This window comes from Oncorhynchus clarkii, chromosome 23 (genome assembly GCF_045791955.1).
Source record: "Oncorhynchus clarkii lewisi isolate Uvic-CL-2024 chromosome 23, UVic_Ocla_1.0, whole genome shotgun sequence".
Classification (NCBI taxonomy): domain Eukaryota; kingdom Metazoa; phylum Chordata; class Actinopteri; order Salmoniformes; family Salmonidae; genus Oncorhynchus; species Oncorhynchus clarkii.
The window spans coordinates 2,007,165-2,029,513 of NC_092169.1; the positions used below are offsets into that span (position 1 = coordinate 2,007,165).

The 22,349-nt window shown below is 42.0% G+C and overlaps 1 protein-coding gene across 2 annotated transcripts in view; it reads left to right on the top strand.

Annotated features, from left to right (window-relative positions):
* LOC139381606 (myopalladin-like) overlaps positions 1-15,158 on the top strand; it is a 44,449-nt gene extending 29,291 nt beyond the window's left edge. The window contains exons 11-21 of one of the 2 annotated variants that reach the window (XM_071125258.1): positions 34-1,290; positions 1,476-1,623; positions 2,288-2,368; positions 9,877-10,098; positions 10,427-10,576; positions 10,671-10,753; positions 11,096-11,225; positions 11,411-11,618; positions 11,858-12,023; positions 12,266-12,399; positions 12,565-15,158. In XM_071125258.1, coding sequence (XP_070981359.1) covers positions 34-1,290; positions 1,476-1,623; positions 2,288-2,368; positions 9,877-10,098; positions 10,427-10,576; positions 10,671-10,753; positions 11,096-11,225; positions 11,411-11,618; positions 11,858-12,023; positions 12,266-12,399; positions 12,565-12,614 — 2,629 coding nt within the window. In that variant the 3' untranslated portion in view covers positions 12,615-15,158. The remainder of the gene's footprint in view (positions 1-33; positions 1,291-1,475; positions 1,624-2,287; positions 2,369-9,876; positions 10,099-10,426; positions 10,577-10,670; positions 10,754-11,095; positions 11,226-11,410; positions 11,619-11,857; positions 12,024-12,265; positions 12,400-12,564) is intronic. The other variant, XM_071125259.1, reaches the window with a different exon arrangement.
* Positions 15,159-22,349: the final 7,191 nt, after the last annotated feature.

Here is a 22,349-nt window from a genome sequence, read left to right on the forward strand (position 1 = left end):
AGTTTTCAACATATTCCATCTCTGTTTTCTCAGAGATCCTGTCCAGCTGCAGCTTCTGCACAACCAGGTGCTTATGGAGCAGCAGCAGACTGAGACTGAGCCAAACGGAGCCACCAAGAGCCAACCGGAGGCATCTGCCTGGCCAGCCCAGACACACCACGAGTCCCAGGCACAGGCCCAAGCCCAGCCTCAGTCAAACCTGCCCCGTTCATCTACCCCCATGCTCCTGCAGACCACCCACGCCGCACCCATACTGACCACAGCCCCAACACCCTTTCTCAACTCCGCCCCTGTGACAAGCTTGAACACTACCCCTACACCCCAGCTAAACACTAGTCCCCCTGCCCACCTGCTAAACATTGCATCTGCACCACTACTGAACCCATACACCACCCATTCCTATTCTACTTCTTCACCCCTGCTAAACACAAGCCCTGTACCACCAAAGAACACTACCTCTGCAACGCTACTGAACACAGGCCCTCCTGCACCAGTTATGGGTACCCTGCCGTCCCTTCCTCAATTGAAGACCGCTCCTTCTTGTATGAGCTCCCCTCCATCTGCCTCTCTGCTGAGAACTGTTCCTGCACCACACCTGTACACCAGCCCTGCATCCCCACCCTATATGACCCAGCAAAACACCACCCATTCTTCCCAGCTGAATTTAACCCACTCATCCCTGCCTAAAGCCATTCACGTACCCAAGTTTAGCACACCTCCCACACCTCATCTGAATACAGCCCCCACAGCGTCTCTCAGCTCCATCCCTGCAGCTTTCAACAAGGCCCCCACAACCATGCAGAACACCTCCCCCACTCCCCTGCTCAGAACAACCCACGCCTCCCTCCTCAACCTGGCTCCTACGTCACAGAGCTTCAACTACGCTAGGCCAAAGGAGTTCATCACTGCCCAGACTCCCCTCTCTCCATTTAGGAGTCCCTCTCCTACAGAGTCCCCCGTTCCGTTGCTCCACAAGCTGGCTGCCGAGCTCAACTCCTCCAACCCCAACCAGTTCTCTCCGCAACCCAGAGTCTTACCCACCAGAGTCCTCAAGTCACCCACCAGCCCCCCTTCCTTCATGTCCTCCCCCACCTCCCTGACCATGTTGCCTGCTGCCTACCTAAACTCTGTGTTCGCCCTGCCACAACAGTCGCCCCCGCAGGCAGCGTCCCCGACCTCCAGTACCTCCAGCCCCATCCAGAACCATGTGGCCTTCCTCAGCTCTGTCCTGCCCTCTCTACACACCACACAAGCCACCAACTCTATGGGCCTGCCCAGGAGTGCTCATAGGTAAGACCCTATGATTCCTGAATTCCAGAAAGTTCCCAGTTTAAAAAAAAATCCTGATTGGAAGATTACTAGAGGGAAGGGAATAAGCAGGGGCGGAATCCTCTTACTTCACTATTCAATTCATTGTTTCAGTTTTATATATTGTAAAAATACATTTTTGCTAATTAATTTGTTTTGATCCCCAGGCCACCTCAAGGCATACTGAAGAAGTTGCCTACAAGCACTCGTCCTATTTTAGATGATGATATTCGTAGCAGCCAACAAACTCTCCTCCACGATATTGAGAAAAAGCTTAGGTTCAATGAAGATTTAATGCGTGGTCATGTACAACAGGTATAGGATATATCCCTTCAATTGTACTGTTATGCCGTGAGGCACATACCTTACATTATAGATTGGGTGAATGACTGAATATGTAACTAAATGAATGAGTTATGCAGTAATAATATGGCTTGGAGTGGAACCAACAAATGAACAGAGGGATCTCAAATAAATAAAGCATTCTTCTTCTACAAATTCTTTTCAACCCAACACCTGTTTGAATACCACGTTCTTCAAACATTTGAAAAGAAAACAACGTGGAGACTGCATGGTGCATTCTCACTTGCTTCCAATTTGCTATTCTGGAATTCTTATTACAAATTCATTTTATTTAGTACAAATTCATTCAATTTTGTTTTCCTTTCACATTGGAAATGGGGTAAAGTGACAATGTGAAACAATCTGGAAGCAGTGAGAACATCCGTTCGTCTAAACTGAGCGATCAGCAGAGCATCAGCGAGCAATCCTTTTCCAATCATTCATTCTCCATATTCATTCATCATGTACTGTATGTGTCCCATATAACACCATGCATATCATATGAATCACACATTACTCACACATTAGCGGTAGTGATGCCTGTGTGTCTCTGTGTGTGTCCGTGGCTGTGTGTGTTTGTTCATTCGTGTGAGTGCATTTGTGTTGGTGTTCATCATTCATCCCTATCCTCTCATAGAAGCCGACTACTTATGAGGGGAAAACAGCGAGCAGACACCTCGGACCAAACATTCCCGCCACTGTCTTTAACTATGACGAGGTACAGCGAACGTCTCTCTCCCAAAGCATTGCTTTGCTCAGAACATTCGGTAACACTTTACATTAAGTTGCTCTTATACCTATGCAGAAACACTGTATTTACGGCAATAACGACATTGGATAAACATGTTGATTCCTAGTACTTCAGTAATTGCAGAATGGGGTTGAATGTTTTTTGTAACCCTTACAAAAAAAGATTGCAGTTTTGAAACTGCCTTAACTGCAATTGACTGTGGTATTTTGGATGCAGTAATTCCAGAATAACTGCACACTAACTGCAGTTACACTGCAAAATTACTGTAGTAAAAAAAACTGTTATTTTGGGCACAGTAATTGCAGCATACTGCAGTTATATTTCACTTAACTGCAGTTATACTGCACTCTGACTGCAATCATTTTTCATTAGAGAGGAATAGTTCCTTATTCCACTTGCATAATAACTAAAACCATTCAAGCCCATTATAATTGTTTATTTTTCAAATTTTTCAAATGACTGAATATTTAAAACGAACAATATACTTGCAGTGAAGCCGCTCAACAACTACAGTACATCACATTAGTGATCTAACAGCCTCCCATTCAGAGCGACACACAGAAGCAACCAGTGCTCAAGCACACGTCGACAGATCTCCCACCAGCCCTCCAAGATTCCCGCCACAGTTCCCCAAACAGAAAAAATAAAAATACAATAATCCCCCCCCCCCCCATGCACCAACAACCAACAATATGAACAAAAGAGAAAAACGAGTAAAAAAGTGGATATTTAATATGACATATTGTGAGTAGTAATTACAGCATTACTACACTGATAAGAGCAACTTAATGTAAAGCGTTGCAGAATGTTGAAAACAGGTTTTAAATAGTATGGATGCATACTCATATATCCAAACACTAACCAGGTTTCCGTCCAAACTTTTTATGCAAGTAAAGTACGTCGGATAAAAAAATGTCCTGACAGGCCTGATGGAAACAGAAAATGTTTCTGTAAACTGTCTAAATGTAGACAAAACAAAATACACTAGACAAAGTGGAATCTTTTTGTATCGGTAAAATGAATTAAGCGAGAAATGTCGGTAGAAACGCTTTTATGAGCAAATATTGATATATTAACCGTCATATCAAAGTAAACTTGGAGTTACGTGATGACATGTTTTGTGGTCCTGCCACCACGATTTGTCAAGAAAGCATGCAGTTTATTAGGCTACAGATTAAATCAATTATGATGAACTTCACAGGGTGGTGAAAGTGCAAGGTGATGAGCTTGATGCTCCTTTCCAATAAATATTGAGCGTCTTATTCTGGTGACATGATCATTGATGCTTGACTGCCGTTTAACAAATCAAAATAATCTCGCTCTTTAGTACATAATATTGTTATCATGTAGGCTATACGCGATCGCACATATACTGTGGCGCGCTGTTGGATCGGCAACAAGTCAATTTGACAAACATATCTGGTGGGGAAATATGCATATTGTTTTTATGCGGAATCTGTCGCCAATTAATCATAAGTCATGCACTTTTAAAGTATTTGTAAACTAATATCCATTTCATGAATAATCTAAAGCAGTGGGCACCAACCCCTTGTGATAGACTGGTCAATCTCCAAACCATTCCTAGTTGATCACAAAACATGAAAAAAACTATGATAAAGCCTTGCATTCCTATTTATTTATCTGTTTCACACTGTTGGCAGTAGGTGCACTTCATTCAGCAGCCCGAGCACCAGGATGGCAAGGTGTTCCCATTTGGAACCATTTCATGTTTCTGAAGGTGGACCTCCGCCTATCCGGCAGTTCCAGAGAGCAAATCAAGTGCACCTATAGGACTCTAACGCTGGCCAAGCAGATAGCTCAGATCAAGCGTCTGCAGTTTCCTTGTGCCATATAATGTAAAATGATGCCTGGAATGCACAGAAAGTTGATAATGTGAGATTTCAAAGCTTTTACAACCATGACGAGAGAGACTCAATTAATACAGCAAACAGCTGCTGTTTTTAATGAGTAAGTTCATGTTTAAGTTGTTATTGAGCACTGTTAATACTTTGCACATTTTATGGCTTTTAAAGTTTTGAACATTCTCCCTACTTCCACTCACACTACAACCAACACTGCAGCTACAATTAATGAGTATAGCGAAGTGTTTCGATAAGCTTGCATTGTTATTATTTGCGGCTTCTGTCTTATTTAATATCGAGGAACATTTCACTTTCTTTAGTCATAGGAGTAACAACATGAATTGGTGCATGATGCGACATACACTACATGGCCAAAAGTATGTGGACGGCTCGTCAAACATCTCATTCCAAAATCATCGGTATTAATATGGAGTTGGTCCCCCCTCTGCTGCTATAACAGCCTCCACTCTTCTGGAAGGCTTTCCAATATAAGTTAGATCATTGCTGCGGTGACTTTCTTCCATTCAGCCACGAGCATTACTGAGGTCGGGCACTGATGTTGGGCGATTTAGGAATGCCAGATGGTGAAGCGTTATGCAACCAAGGACAGGCGATTTTTATGTGCTTCAGCACTCGCCAATCCCTTTCTGTGAGCTTTTGTAGCTTACCACTTCTTGGCTGAGCCGTTGTTGCTCCTAGATGTTTCCACGTCACAATAACAGCACTTACATTTGACCGGGGCAGCTCTAGCAGGGAAGACATTTGAGGAACTGACCTGTTAGAAAGGTGGCATTCCATGAAGGTGCCAGGTTGAAAGCTCTTCAGTAAGGCCATTCTACTGCCAATGTTTGTCTATGGAGATTGCATGGCGGTGTGCTCGATTTTATACACCGGGTGTGGCTGAAATAGCCGAATCCACTAATTTGAAGGGGTGTCCACATACTTTTGTATATATAGTGTATGTTTCGCGTCAGTTGGAAGACTGTGTCCCCTTTTCTCAGCGGAGGGAGGGAGAGAGGAGGGACGTTGAGTCGGGTGAGAGGCAGTCTCACCACTGCTCCCTCCCCACAGACTGACCATCAGATGCAGGTCATCAGTCCAGTAAAAAAAAAGCTCATTCCACACTATACACTGACTCAGTGAATGGGTTCATCAGGAAGTGCATAGATGATGTTGTTCCCACTCTGGCGATTAGAATTGATCCAAACCAAAACAACACGTGGATAGATGGCAGCAACACCTTCTTCACCCGCTTCGAGGAAAACAACATTGAGCCACGACGTGGTCCCCCTCTGCTCACGAGGACTGTGTGCTCTCGTTGTTTGTGGCTGATGTGAGTAAGTAATTTAAGAGTGTTAACCCTCGCAAGACTGTCGGCCCAGACGGCATCCCAAGCCACGTCGTCGGAGCATGTGCAGACCAGCTGGCTGGAGTATTCATTGGCATATTCAATCTCTCCATATCCCAGTCTGTTGTCCCAACTTGCTTATATCCAACATTGTTCCTGTACCCAATAAAGCGAAGGTAACTGAACTAAATGACTATCACTCACTTCTGTCATCATGAAGTACTTTGAGAGGCTAGTTAAGGATTATATCACCTCCACCTTACCCGACAACCTAGACCCACTACAATTTGCATACTGCCCCAACAGATCAACAGACAACGGAATCTCCACTTCACTGCACACAGCCCTATCCCATCTGGACAAGAGAAATACTGTACCTAAGTAAGAATGCTGTTCATCGACTACAGCTCAGCCTTCAACACCATAATGCCCTCCAAGCTCATCACTGAACTCCGTGCCCTGGATCTGAACCCCTCTCTGTGCAACTGGTTCCTGGACGGGCAGACCCCAAGTGGTGAAGGTAGGCAACAACATCTCCGCCACGCTGATCCTCAACTCGGGGGCCCCGCAGGAGTGTGTGCTCAGCCCCCTCCTGTACTCTCTGTTCACCCATGACTGCGTGCACATCCCTGATGACCTGAAATAAATACACTGTGGTAAAGGTGGCTGAAGAAATTTGGTTTGGCCCGTAAGACCCTCACAAACTTCTACACCATTAAGAGCATCCTGTCGGGCTGTATCACTGCCAGGTATAGCAATTGCACTGCCTACAACTGCAGGCCTCTCCAGAGGCTGGTGCGGGCAGCCCAACAGCAGGGGCACACTGCCTGACCTCCAGGACATCTACAGCACCCAGTGTCACAGGAAGGCCAAGTAGATCATCAAATCAAATGTATTTATATAGCCCTTCGTACATCAGCTGATATCTCAAAGTGCTGTACAGAAACCCAGCCAAAAAACCCAAACAGCAAGCAATGCAGGTGTAGAAGCACGGTAGCTAGGAAAAACTCCCTAGAAAGGCCAAAACCTAGGAAGAAACCTAGAGAGGAACCAGGCTATGTGGGGTGGCCAGTCCTCTTCTGGCTGTGTCGGGTGGAGATTATAACAGAACATGGCCAAGATGTTCAAATGTTCATAAATGACCAGCATGGTCCAATAATAATAAGGCAGAACAGTTGAAACCGGTGCAGCAGCACGGCCAGGTGGACTGGGGACAGCAAGGAGTCATCATGTCAGGTAGTCCTGAGGCATGGTCCTATGGCTCAGGTCCTCAGAGAGAGAGAAAGAAAGAGAGAATTAGAGAGAGCACACTTAAATTCACACAGGACACCGAATAGGACATGAGAAGTACTCCAGATATAACAAACTGACCCTAGCCCCCCGACACATAAACTACTGCAGCATAAATACTGGAGGCTGAGACACTGTGGCCCCATCCGAGGACACCACCGGACAGGGCCAAACAGGAAGGATATAACCCCACCCACTTTGCCAAAGCACAGCCCCCACACCACTAGAGGGATATCTTCAACCACCAACTTGCCATCCTGAGACAAGGCCGAGTATAGCCCACAAAGATCTCCGCCAAGGCACAACCCAAGGTGGGGGCGCCAACCCAGGTAGGAAGATCACATCAGTGACTCAACCCACTCAAGTGACGCACCCCTCCTAGGGATGGTCTGAAAGAGCCCCAGTAAGCCAGTGACTCAGCCCCTGTAATAGGGTTAGAGGCAGAGAATCCCTGTGGAAAGAGGGGAACCGGCCAGGCAGAGACAGTAAGGGCGGTTCGTTGCTCCAGAGCCTTTCCGTTCACCTTCCCACTCCTGGGCCAGACTACACTCAATCATATGACCCACTGAAGAGATGAGCCTTCAGTAAAGACTTAAAGGTTGAGACCGAGTTTGCATCTCTTACATGGGTAGGCAGATCATTCCATAAAAATGGAGCTCTATAGGAGAAAGCCCTGCCTCCAGCTGTTTGCTTAGAAATTCTAGGGACAATTAGGAGGCCTGCGTCTTGTGACCGTAGCGTACGTGTAGGTATGTACGGCAGGATCAAATCAGAGAGATAGGTAGGAGCAAGCCCATGTAATGCTTTGTAGGTTAGCAGTAAAACCTTGAAATCAGCCCTTGCCTTGACAGGAAGCCAGTGCAGGGAGGCTAGCACTGGAGTAATATGATCAATTTTTTTGGGTTCTAGTCAGGATTCTAGCAGCCGTATTTAGCACTAACTGAAGTTTATTTAGTGCTTCATCAAGGACTTTAGTGCTTCATCAAGGTCTTCAGCCACCTGAGTCACGGCCTGTTCACCACGCTACCATCTATAGGAGGAGACAGTACAGGTGCATCAAAGCTGGGACAGAAAGATTGATTAACAACTTCTATCTCCAGGCCATCAGACTGTTAAACAGTCACCACAGCTATTTCATGTCTCTCCAGAGATGTTCGATCTGGTACAAGTCCGGACTCTGGCTGGGCCACTCAAGGACATTCAGAGACTTGTCCCGAAACCACTCCTGTGTTGTCTTGACTGTGTGCTTAGGGTCATTGTCCTGTTGGGAGGTGAACCTTCGCCCCAGTCTGAAGTCCTGAGCTCCCTGGAGCAGGTTTTCATCAATGATCTCTCTGTACTTTGCTCCGTTAATCTTTTCCTCGATCCTGACTATTCTCCCAGTCCCTGCCACTGACAAACATCCCCATAGCATGATGCTGCCACCACCATGCTTCACCGTAGGGATGGTGCCAGGTTTCCTCCAGATGTGATGCTTGGCATTCAGACCAAATAGTTTTTGGTTTCATCAGAACAGAAAATCTTGTTTCTCACGGTCTGAGAGTCCTTTAGGTGGCTTTTGGCAAACTCCAAGCAGGCTGTCATGTACCTTATCCTGAGGAATGGCTTCCGTCTGGCCACTCTATCATAAAGGCCTGATTGGTGGAGTGCTGCAGAGATGGTTGTCCTTCTGGAAGGTTCTCCCATCTCCACAGAGGAACTCTGGAGCTCTGTCAGTGACCACCGGATTCTTGGTCACCTCCCTGACCAAGGCCCTTCTCCCTCAATTGTTGAGTTTGGCTGGGCAGCCAGCTCTAGGAAAAGTCTAGGTGGTTCCATACTTCTTCCATTTAAGAATGGAGGCCACTGTGTTTTTGGGAACTTCAATGCTGCAGACATTTTCTGGTACCCTTCCCCAGATCTGTGCCTTGATACAATCCTGTCTTGGAGATCTATGGACAATTCCTTCAACCTCATGGCTTGGTTTTTGCTCAGACATGCGCTGTCAACTGTGCAGACCTTATATATAGACAGGTGTGTGCCTATCAAATCATGTCCAATCAATTGACTTTACCACAGGTGGACTCCAATCAAGTTGATCATTGGAAACAGGATGTACCCGAGCTCAATTTTGAGTCTCATAGCAAAGGGTCTGAATACTTGTAAGGTATTTCTGTTTTTTATTTGTAACACTTTTTGCTTTGTCATTATGGGGTATTGTGTGTAGATAGATGAGGACAAACTTATTGCATCAATTTTAGAATAAGGCTGTAACTAAAACAAAAATATTTGGGGGAAGGGGTCTGAATTCTCTGCACTGTATATTTATATTCCGGACTGACATTGCTCGTTCTGATATTTCTTAATTAATTTATTTAAACTTGTTTCGTGCATATTGTTGTGTATTGCTAGGTATTATTACTGCACTGCTAGAAACACAAGCATTTGCGATAACGTCTGCATATCTTTGTATGTGACCAATAAACTTTGATTTGATTCCAATGTTCTTCATTGCATCTCAATTAGGAAAATTGGAATTGGATTGACTCCCACCATGCCTTTAACACAATATCACCATTGCTAAATAGTAAAATGGTGCTCTGGGTCTGACTCCTCTGTAAATCTACTCAAGTACTGTAAACACTCTCCAAAACTGTTTCTGAAATGTATCCCCATTCCATCTCGGTAAAGTATTTGATACGATATTTCAATTGGTAAATATGTTTCCTTCATTACATGCAGGAGTCTCTGCCATTATATCAGGTGTCATACTATTTTTATTCCTGCCATAGTATTATTATTTGCAGCATCTTGAGCTTAATCTGTTTATTATAATTATTTATATTGATATGATACCTATATATTTATGATAACAGTGATGCTCTTTTTTTTAGTTTTGCTTAAATTTAACCTACGCAAGGAAAGCACTTTAATGACTTACACTATTGGCATGACCACTGCAATTATTTTTATAGAGCGGTCTTTCTTTATTTTAGGAGTACAAAGTGTCCAACTTTGAGCAGAGGCTGATGAGTGAGATAGAGTTTCGTCTGGAGCGCACGCCAGTCGAGGAGTCAGATGACGAGGTACAACACGATGAGATCCCAACAGGGAAGTGCATCGCTCCCATGTTTGGCAAAAAACTGAAGAACTTCAGGGCCATGGAGGGTGTGCCTATGACGTTCTCCTGTAAAGTGGTGGGGATCCCTGTACCTAAGGTGAGACAGCACATTTATGTTTTTTAAAATATGTTATCATGTCACCCAGAATGTGTTTTTAGCAGAGGTTTTCATCTAAATTGCCTTATAGTATAGTGATAACAAAGATTTTTAGTATGTGTATGTGATCCTGTCAGGATTTTATCTGCCAATGCCAGGTAGGAAGGACTCTGCTCTGCTTGATTGGGTCTCTCTGTTGTATTATATTCGGGGGGTCGTCTGGGATCTGGACTTCGGTATGGCAGTTCATCTGTATGTTCACCCTACAGTGAGTGGACATGTACTCAACATTTGTTAGAAATCTTCCTCGGTCTTCAACCCATTTCAGGTTTACTGGTTCAAGGATGGCAAGCAGATCTTGAGAAAAAATTATCATTATAAGAAGATACGAGAGGGGGACGGAACCTGTGCCCTACACATAGAGGTCACCAATAACGACGATGATGGCAACTACACTGTCCTGGCAGCTAACCCCCAGGTAACATAACCTCCTGTAATTGTTTCACTCTTATACAACTTTCTTACCCCTTTGCCAAATCTGATTTGCTAATTAATTAATTGATGATCACCAGGGACGAATCAGCTGCTCCGGTCATTTGATCCTCCAAACAGGTCCTCTCCGAAACCGAATGACACCTATGATTCACTCTCAGAGGTGAGAAGGACTGACTGAGTGTGCATTGTGATCTGCAGAGGCAAGAAGAACCCACAGCATGGAGCGCCAGCATGATTTCAGCTCCTACTGTTGTTTGTAGAGGTTATGAACAGTAAGATCGCAGATGTAGATATTGCCCAGACTACTGTTGAACAGACACAAACCCTCATAGCAACCATAAACCCATATAGAGATTAACCAATCAGAGTTTTATCCCTATGATAGCAACACTAATCTCATACATCATTGTCTTAGCGATTGCAGATGACAAGATATCTCAGCAATACCCGGGCCAATATACATGTACTGTAACATGTTCTGCACATCCCTACATGCCTACAGGGTGCGGGCCCGCATACAGGAAGTGGAAGAGGGTGAACCAACCCAGGAACGCTTCTTTCAACCTCACTTCCTCCAGGCTCCAGGGGACATGGTGGCTCATGAGGGCAGAGTCTGTAGATTAGACTGCAAGGTATGTGACATAACCATGGACTGTAAAATAACTGAATAGAGTGATTTAAGCAATGGTCATTTAATACATTTTAGATTTACTATAAAAAAAAACATTGTGCTAAATATCAGTCAGGATAGCCTTTGAAGATAGATAGTACTGTATACATCTCACAAGAAGTGCTATTGTGTTTCTCTGTTTTCCAGGTTAGTGGCCTTCCAAACCCAGAGCTGATGTGGCTGATCAACGGGAGGCCCATCTACCCAAACTTCTACCACCGGATGCTGGTGAGGGAGAATGGAATCCATTCCCTTGTCATAGACCCTCTAAAACAGGACGACGCTGGGACATACACTTGCATTGCCAGCAACAAAGCAGGACAGAGCTCCTTCAGTCTAGAGTTAAGAGTTGTGGGTAAGAGTTCTCAAAACAAGTATTTTCATGAAACCCAAATAGTGTACATCTTGGTAACAAATTAGTATTACATTATTAATAAATATTTAGAAGCATTTATGATGACTTATTATTGAAAGTTAGTATAAAATGTAACAATTATATAATGTAGGTAATCAATGATTAATTAATCAATGATGACAATTAATAAGTATTATAGTAATTGTACATGACAGAGAATAACTTATTTTCCTATTCAGAAAAAGAGATGAAGCAGGTCCCCCAGTTTGTGGAGAAGCTCCAGAACACAGGCATCGCAGAGGGCACCCCCGTCCGACTGGAGTGCAGGGTGCTGGGCATGCCTCCACCTGTCATCTACTGGAAGAAAGACAATGACACCATTCCTCACACCAAGGCCAGAGTCAGGTTAATATTCCCGAACTAACCTCTCACACTCCAACCAGAAAGTTGACTGCCCACTTATATTCAAACTCATGTAGACAAGAGGTAACACACAAAACCCATGCATAGAGTACATTCCAATTCAGCCAGATTAGATTAGAAAATGAATGCTTGTTATTCACCAAAAACATTTAATTAGAACACAGTTGATAAATACATTTAGTTTAGTGTGATCATTTAATTGAGGATATGTTTTTTGATTCTAGCTTACACCAGGATGACACTGGATATGTTTTCCTCCTGATTCAGCCAACCAGGAAAGAGGATGCTGGCTGGTACACCGTATCAGCAAAGAATGAGGCTGGAATTGTTTCATGCACAGCGAGACTAGACATCTATGGTAAATGAAATTCAATTACAACTTTTAACAGCTTTCTCTTACCTGTCACAGTGTTTATTGTGATAGTTTTGAATGACTCAATAGTTGCTAATGATTGTGTTTTAAGTGTATCAAGATATCAAATGCATGGACTACAATGCCCAGAGCCATCTCTGTTCTTTGCAGCCCAGTGGCATCAACATGATCCTCTGCCTATGAAGAAGGCTCCGTGGTAAGGCAGTCGCTATGCAGCACTGACTGGCCAAGGCCTAGACATCAAGTCTGCCTTTCCCACGACGGACAACAGCCCCATCCTGTTCTCCAGTTCACCTATGGGGACACAGTTGGAGAGCGATGAGCTGTGAGGAGCTAGCTGTGTAAGAAGCAGACACACTCTGCCACAGGGTTGTAAAGTCTGTAAACTTCCCCATAATGCACAGGTTTTTCAGAAATTCTAGTTGAAAGTTTTGGAAAATGTATGGAATTTTGCCAACTTACTTCACCAGCAACCTAATCACCACTGGCCCTTTGAACCTACAAACTACTCTTCTCTAGAGTCTCGTAGGGCCGGTTTCCCAGACACAGATTCAGCCAAGTACTGAACTAAAAAGCATGCCCAAATAGAGACTCTCCATTGAAATGGTCTAATCTACTAGTCAATCTAATCTGTGGTGGCTAGTAGGATTAAGAGATGGAAGAGCAGGACTATAATCTGAGCAGTTTGTTTCATCTGGTTTATGTGATACATTTGAAGTGATACATTAAAGTTAGAATGACAAAAACGGTTAGATTTTAAACTGTCAACCTAATGCTGTGTTTGCTTGTCCGCCATTCCTATTGAATTGTATCATTTGAAGCATCTGATTCACAAAAAACAAACACACTCGCCAAGTCTTAGTTCACGTGCCACCAAGTCAACTATAATCTTCCAATAGATCAGATGTATTATTTTATTTATTTTTGATTAGTTAGATTGATATGGCGGCGGATAGACTAACGGTTAGAGCGTTGAGCCAGTAGCTAAAATGTTGCTAGTTCGAATCCTCAAGCCAACAAGGTGAGATATCTGCAATGTGCCCTTGAGCAAGGCACTTAACCCTAATTGCTCCAGCAACAAGGTGATAATAGCAGACCCTGGCCATGACCCCACTCTCTGAGGGTGTCTCAGGGAGAGTTGGGATGTACAAAAAACCCATTTCCAATTCACACATGTGTATTAGTACACACTTGTACATGTGTTAAATAGGATAAATATAATATAACTTCTGACCCACTGGAATTGTGATACAGTGCATTATAATTGAAATAATCTGTCTGTAAACAATTGTTGGAAAAATGACTTGTCATGCACAAAGTAGATGTCCTAACCGACTTGCCAAAACTATAGTTTGTTAACAAGAAATTTGTGGAGTGGTTGAAAAACGAGTTTTAATGCACTTAATGCATAACCTAAGTGTATGTAAACTTCCGACTTCAACTGTGTTTATATATATATATATATAGTACCAGTCAAAACTTTGGACACCTACTCATTCAAGGGTTTTTCTTTATTTTTACTATTTTCTAGAATAATAGTGAAGGCATCCAAACTATGAAATAACACATATGGAATCATGTAGTCACCAAAAAAAGAGTTCAACAAATTCTTCAAAGTAGCCACCCTTTGCCTTGATGACATCTTTGCACACTCTTGGCATTCTCTCAACCAGCTTCATGAGATAGTCACCTGGAATGCCTTTTAATTAACAGATGGCCCTGTTAAAAGTACATTTGTGGATTTTCTTTCTTTCTAAATGCATTTGAGCCAATCAGTTGTGTTGTGACAAGGTAGGGGTGGTATACAGAAGATATCCCTATTTGGTAAAATAGTCCATATTTTGGCAAGAACAGCTCAAATAAGCAAAGACATGAAGGTCAGTCAATCTGGAAAATGTCAAGAACTTTGAAAGTTTCTTCAAGTGCAGTCAAAAAAAACATCAAGCGCTATGATGAAACTGGCTCTCATGAGGACCGCCACAGGAAAGGAAGACACAGAGTTACCTCTGCTTCAGAGGAAAAGTTCATTAGAGTTAACTGCTCCGCAGATTGCAGCCCAAGTAAATGCTTCACAGAGTTAAAGCAACAGACATATCTCCACATCAACTGTTCAGAGGAGACTGCATGAATCAGGCCCTCATAGTCGAATTGATGCAAAGAAACCACTACTAAAGGACACCAATAAGAAGAAGAGACTTGCTTGGGCCAAGAAACACGAGCAATGGACATTAGACCAGTGGAAATCTGTCCTTTGGTCTGATGAGTCCAAATTTGAGATTTTTGGTTCCAACCGTGGTGTCTTTGTGAGACAAAGTAGCGGAACTGATAATATCCGCATGTGTGGTTCCCACCATGAAGCATGGAGGAGCAAGTGCGATGGTGTGGGGGTGCTTTGCTGTTGACACTGTCTGTGATTTATTTAGAATTCAAGGCACACTTAACCAGCATGGCTACCACAGCATTCAGCAGTGTTACGCCATCCCATCTGGTTTGTGCTTAGTGGGACTATCATTTGTTTTTCAACAACAACCTCCAGGCTGTGTATGGGCCATTTGACCAAGAAGGAGAGTGCATCAGATGAACTGGCCTCCACAATTACCCGACCTCAACCTAATTGAGATAGTTTGGGATGAGTTGGACTGCAGAGTGAAGGAAATCAGCCAACAAGTTCTCAGCATATGTGAGAACTCCTTCAAGACTGTTGGAAAAGCATTCCTCATGATGCTGGTTGAGAGAATACCAAGAGTGTGCAAAGCTGTCATCAAGGCAAAGGGTGGCTACTTTGAAGTATCTAAAATATAATTTGATTTAACACTTTTTTAGTTATTACATGAATATGTGTTATTTCATAATTTTGATGTCTTCACTATTATTCTACAATGTAGAAAATAGTAAAAATAAAGAAAAATCCTTGAATGAGTAGGTGTGTGCAAACTTATGATTGGTACAGTACTGTATAGCTTAAATTTTTTATCAAGAATTGGTTCGACAATATGATTGAATTTCCCATGATATTCAGATAAAACAGAATATTTCACAAGGAATACATTATTTGTAAATGCACACCTTTGCACCGTAGTTGTGTTGGGAGAGCATATTGATAGCAGCTGGAAAAGCAAGTGAACAAAGGGTTCAAGAGCAATGGGCAAAGTGCAACAAAAAACACTAACAGTACAGATAGCAATAAAAACTACCACAGAGGCAACTAAAAACACTTTTTTTTTTGTTCCTGTTTTGCATGTTATTTTGGCATTAATACGTCTGAGGAAAAAGGAAACTGCACACTGCTCTTGATAGTATCACTGATCTTTAATAAGCTTTACGTATCGGCCTCATGTGCAGTTTCCTTTTTCCTCATCTTATCCAACTCTTACCATGCACCTGCACAAAAGATAGCTCAGATGTGCGAGTGCCTTTTGAATTTTGGCATTAATACTTCTCACATATCTGTTTGCAAACAATGTAATATAAAAATAATAATAATTGAGTTAATAAATCCGAATACAAACTTCTCTCTTTTTTGCTTTCTTGAGAAAGGTGGCTCCAAATCAAATGTTATGGTTCACATACATATTTTTAGCAGATATTATTGCGGGTGTAGCGAAATGCTTGTAGGCAGAGTGTTTTCTGTGGTGGGGCAGCCAGCGGGAAATACTGTGCATAGGGGTTGGTAATGTTCTCTAGTTGCGCCGTGATTTGCTCAGTGTTCTGTCACTCATGGTTACACTACGTCACTGCAAAATCTAAGGTTGAGCTAAAAAATTCAAGCCCCTTAGATACTGCCATAGAGTTACTTAAGGTCATTGGCCACAGATAAAATAACATCAAATCACGTTATATCTACAGTTGCTTTGATTGGACTGACATGTCAACATCACACTTTCAAGATCTTAGCTCGCAAGCTACTGTAGCAGTCATCATCATGAATCACGTCAACAATCTGCTGGCAAATCCTTTTCAATCCTAGTCATATGAAGAGAAATTGTAGATAAAACGTATTGGTGCTCATTGGACATAAACATTTCACAAGTTGGAAATCGCAAATTTAACAATGAGTGGTTTGGAAGGAGTCAGTGGCTAACTGCAACCATTGCAAAGCAATCACTAGCCTGCTTAAGTGTCTTTTTATCCCTTAAAAGGATAAACATTCAACATTGGCCATGCTGTCAATCCAGCATGATTTCTGCCACACTCAAAACAACTGGAAACTCTTAACTGGGAAATCTGACTTCAGTGAGTTCAAGACAACTGAACTCTGAAAAAATTAGCTCTGACTGGGAAAATACGTTTTGAACGGTCATCCAACTTGGAATTGCAAGTCGGGAACTCTGGCCTCTTTCTAGAGCTCCGACCTGAAGATCCCTGATGTCATCATGATTCAACCTTGTTTTTTTCTGAGTTCCCAGTTGTCTTGAAAGCACCAAAATCCAGAGAATGCCAGACTTTGATGGCAAAATTTCCATGAAGGACCGACGCACCACCTTCCTGTTCAAGTGAGCACGACAAGGATAGTGCAAAAATGTATTTTATGGTGCTGCATAAATGTTGTAATATGCCAGGGAGATATGTATACTGTTTGTAGCTAAGAAAGTAATACTATGTGTATGTTGTGTAGTAAGCTGTTAGTATCCCATGTGGCTCACGCAAAAAATTTGGTCACTTTCCCCCTCATCATTTCGCCTACTGTTCTGACTTGGTAGTTCACATGTGGCCTATATCCTGTTTTAGAGCAATATAATCATCAAATATTGTAAGAGCTTTCATTGTCTACTTACATGCCCCTTTTATTTATCCTACGTTTCTGACTTGGTGTACAGGGAGAACACTGTAAGAACGGCCCATGTTCTGAATTCTGTCACTGTTCTGTCACTAGTTAAGACTACGTACGTCCTAGATCGCTCATTAATGTCTTAATCGAAATTACGGATTGCCTCGTCGTCCCTTTATGTAATAGTTTGTCAGTAGAAACCACATTTGTTTAAATTGGTTAAAGACAATTGTGATAAATAAAAGTATACCAGTTTAATTTAAGGAACAGCTGTGCCATACAGATTGCCAAATATTTGGGAAGAGATTTTCAATGTACCGATTTCATGGCACATGGTTTATCTACTTATACACAAAATTACGCCCGATTCAAAACTTATTGCAACCAATAGAATGTTATATATACCATCCCAGCTCTGCAGATTTTGCTGCGAAGAGACAATCATTAGATCATTTGTTTTGGTACTGTCCATATGTAGCATGTTTTTGGTCGCAGGTTCAGGAATGGCTGAAGAATTGCAACATTTACTTGGAGTATCTTTACAAATAGCACTGCTGGGTGATCTGAAAAGTCATAGCCAATTGATCAATAATATAATAATACTCTTAGCAAACATTTTTATCTTTAATTTACAATCTGTAGAAACTATGAGAATAGAACAGTTCAGAACTTTTGTGGAACATTACAGCACAATTGAAAAATAGAAACTGGATGGTGTTCAGATATAGATGTGAGGGATGGAGGGGAGCTGAAGGATGGGACTAAAAACAAAATAAAGATAACTAATATACTAATATACTGTGTCTGTAAAATTTATATACTATGTATAAGCTGGGTGTAGAAGCCGAAGTGTTTTTGTCCATCAGTTTTCTCCAATTAGGGGAGGGGTGGTAGGATTTGGGGAAAATAATAGTCAGTCCTTGCATAAATAGCTCGGTCTATGAATTTGAGAGTAGTTACATTTCTCCACCCCCATCCCTCAGCTGTTTACCGAAACAACAGCAGCCGGGGGGTGACCACTTTGGTGTAGATTCAGTCCGGAACATGGAAGATCCACGCTATATCGTGTTTGAAATTTGAAGGCAATGTTCCCATGTTCGCAGAGATTGCATTCACGGTAAACGTTGCATATGTCGGCTCAATCGGACATTACCTCTACATTTCAATCACCCTATAACGCGGATCTTCCTCGGTCCGGATTGAATCTAGCCCTTTGTTTGAATTGCAGATTGCCCCTTTAAAAGCCACAGTCTGTAAGACTTCCAGTAATTTCAACTAATGATATATAGCCTACGCTTAGAGATTGAGATAAATACAAAAACAATTCTTACCATACACCAAAACATGGGACCTATGACTCTACTGTTTATGTTTCTGTTGTTATGAGACTTGTATAGCTTACCATTATGTTTAGAAAAGTAATGTTGCATTCTCATGGAATGGCATTCATTGACTCCTTCATATATATCATATAAATCAATAGATGTGCATGTGAAAATGTCATAGGATGCACGTGCTCCATTGTTAACATTTTTGTTGGTGGCCCACTCTTTGATGGTGCAGTATGCACATACTGTAAGTGTATGCCTAGCCCTAGTCTATATTCATTGTCAAAATACATTTTATTCTAACTCAATGAGTTCATTTAATAAACAATTAATTATTTGATGATACAGAGTGTCTTCAGAGTAGCTTGTCATTACACATTAACCAAGCCAGAGTGAAGATGGTTTGATTTGATGTATTATTTCATCTGAGTGTGTCACATCCTTTGCATTCAATTGTACTCTATATGTGCTTTCAACTGCAATCAATCAACATACATGTATTAGTATATGCTAATTACATGGCCAGGGTCTATTATACTACAGGTCTTCGGGCAGAAGATCAGAGGAACTCTTGCAGTTATATTCTGATTGATTCCACCACAAGCGTTTAACAGTTGGCAATGTAACATGTTTAGTGGGAGTTTGTTGTCATGCTGAATGACTGAGTGGTTAACAGGTTGTTAAAAGTGATTTATCAGCATTACTCTCACATTTTCGAATGAAAACATGTACTTTTTAATTGTACCTATTTTTCCTGTAGGTTTGTAGTAACATCAGGCACGGCCAAACAAATGATCAAAAACATTTCCTCAGTACCCCCATGGCTGAAGAAAATTAATATGAGAGAAGTGCCCAATTCTAATAACTCTGTGTAATATGCTGCCTTTTTTAAAAAAGAATGTGCAGTGTGTCTCATATATTTAATGTTAAACTGAGCAGTTTATGGCACACAAGAAGGCACCAGCTCCCCTCTCCTCCATGCCTATGTCATCGGCCCTTTTTTTAAATGATCCCACCAACAGGTGATGGTTAACAACCTTGCTAGACTGGTCTTGCCTCCGTATCATGTTGCTTGAGAACCTACAGTAATAATATCCCATATCGGAGTATAGAGAGCAAGGTGATCCCAACCAGGCACCAATGCAGCACTTCAACAACCAGTCGGAGAACCATTTCAGTGGACAGGTGAGTTGCACAGCCTGGGGAAACATTCCTGGGTGAACCAGGGGTTCTGTGGCTCTCCTCCATACATTACTCGGGCCATCCGCACCGTCTACAACCCCCAGTCCCTCTTCCACCAAGGCTCCTTCGACAGCATCTGCAAACTTACCACAAATGAAGGAAGGGAAAGGGGGATACCTAGTCAGTTGTACAACTGAATGCATTCAACTGAAATGTGTCTTCTGCATTTAACCCAACCCCTATGAGCCTTTTCCCAAACGAGATCAAGCGGCTGGAGACAGGTTCAGAAACAAAACGTGGTGGATGCTGCTCGTTTTTCAAAGGTATGATTTGGTTCAACACAGTTTGTTGTTGCATTTGCGTTTGCTTAATTTTTACTATATTACCTTGTAAGGATATCAAGTTGAAGTGATGTACAGACTAATACTGTGTAGGAAATCCCTTCCTTGTTTTCTCATTTAAGGAAATGTGTAATTATGTAGGACTACGGGTCACTACACTGACTTAGAATACATTGGACAACTGGAAACTAAATGAGAGAGGGTGCAGGCCAGGCAGCAGGCTGTTAGCCAGCCTAAACATGGCGGTGTTCGCTTAGCAATCTCACTGGAGAAAAGACCTCCTCCATTCCTGTCATTATTTAAAGAGATTGTAATATCTCACATCTCAAAATAGGGCTACTTAACCACTTTTTATTTTACACACAGAGACTGATCATGTAGATCATATTCTTTGTTTAATTAGTTAACCTGCATTTCCCCCTAGCAAGGATTTTTTTGCATGTTCAGTGCAAAAAAAAGTCACCTTTTTGGGCCCTCACCAGTTTGCATCCCTGAGAATGATGAATTTAGGAATGCTCAACACCGGTTGAATATGACCGGTGTCAGTAAACATCAGCAAAAAAAATAAGTAATTATGTTGTTGCCAGCAGCACAGTTACAGTCACCAATGCTCTAGATAACATGAAAACAGCCTAACCAGCTCTGCTAGGGTGTGTAAAATGGTCAGAGTGAGGTGTTCTCTCAGTATCGTTTCTGCCTGGAAGTAGCTAGCCAACGTTAGCCAGTTAGCTTGGGTGCTTGACTGCGTTGAAGGCTCGGATAAACCCTGCTCTGCGCTCTGAAACGCTCAGAATTTATGAAGAGACAATCTGTCAATCAGTGGTGTAAAGTACTTCAGTAAAGATACTTAAGTAATACTTTTTAAATATTTATATTTTTCACTTTAACTTTCACTTCACTACATTCCTCAATGAAATAATGTACTTTTTACTACAAACATTTTCTCTGACACCTAAAAGTACTCTTACATTTTGAATGCTTAGCAGGAAAGGAAAATTGTCACATTCACGCACTTATTAAAGAGAACATCCCTGTTGCCTCTGATCTGGCGGACTAACTAAACACAAACACTTTACTTGTAAATTATGTCTGAGTGTTGGAGAGTGCCCCTGGCTAGCAGTAAATAAAAAAAACAAGACAATTATTCCGTCTGGTTTGCTTAATATAAGAAATATTAAATTATTTATACTTTTACTTTTAATACTTAAAATGTAAAACCAAATACTTTTAGACTTTTACTCAAGTAGTATTTTACTGGGTGACTTTTACTTGAGTAATTTTCTATTAAGGTATCTTTACTTTAACACAAGTATGACAATTGGGTACTTTTCCCACCACTGCTGACAATGCTCTGGATTTACCAGAGCGCACTCTGGCACTCAAGGTTGAATTTATGAACACAACCGAAATTGTAAAATGTTTAGCTAGTCATTTGTTATGCTAACAAGCTAGCAAGAGGTTGCATAGCAACAGCATCAACTTCCGGTAGACAGGCGAAGCTTTAGTAAGCTCAACTGAAACAATACGTTTCATTTACAGTATACTAAAATGTACTAATAGTATATACTCATTAAGTATACAGTATGTTAGTATGGGTATTTGAACACAGCTATGGCCTGTGTATGTGTGCCATTCAGAGGGTGAATGGGCAAGACAAGAGGTTTAAGTGCCTCTGAAAAGGGTGTGGTAGTAGGTGCCAGGCGCGTCAGTGTGTCAAGAACGGCAACGTTTCTGGGTTTTTCATGCTAAACAGATTCCCCTGTGTATCAAGAATGGTCCACCACTCAAAGGACATCCAGCCAACCTGACACAACTGTGGGAAGCATTGGAGTCAATGCCCTGACTAATTGAGGCTGTTCTGAGGTCAAAATTGGGTGCAACTACATTTTAGGATGGTGTTTCTAATGTTTTGTACTCTGTGTAGGTGTGCTCTACCTCTAGCCAATAGCGCTGTTGGCTAGAGCTAGAGCACACATGCCAATACCAGAGCGGGCTCACTTGCTCAATCATTTTTGGGGGGAGAAAATCAGTTGAGTTGAAAATGCTAAGGAACTCATTTAACATGTATTTTTTATTCGGTACACAGAAATTTACTGCAAAATCTATTTTTATGTACACTTTATCATGACACATCATCACATATCTGCAGCTAGTCAATTTGATGGAAACAAGTCTCTGGTTTCCATCTCTGGAAATAATAAATATAAAATGGGATGCTTGCCAGCAAAGCCACTACACAACACTAAACAATACATGAATTGCACTATACCACTGCTACACCTGGCTATCAGCGGAGCCTTGTCTGACGGTGAAACA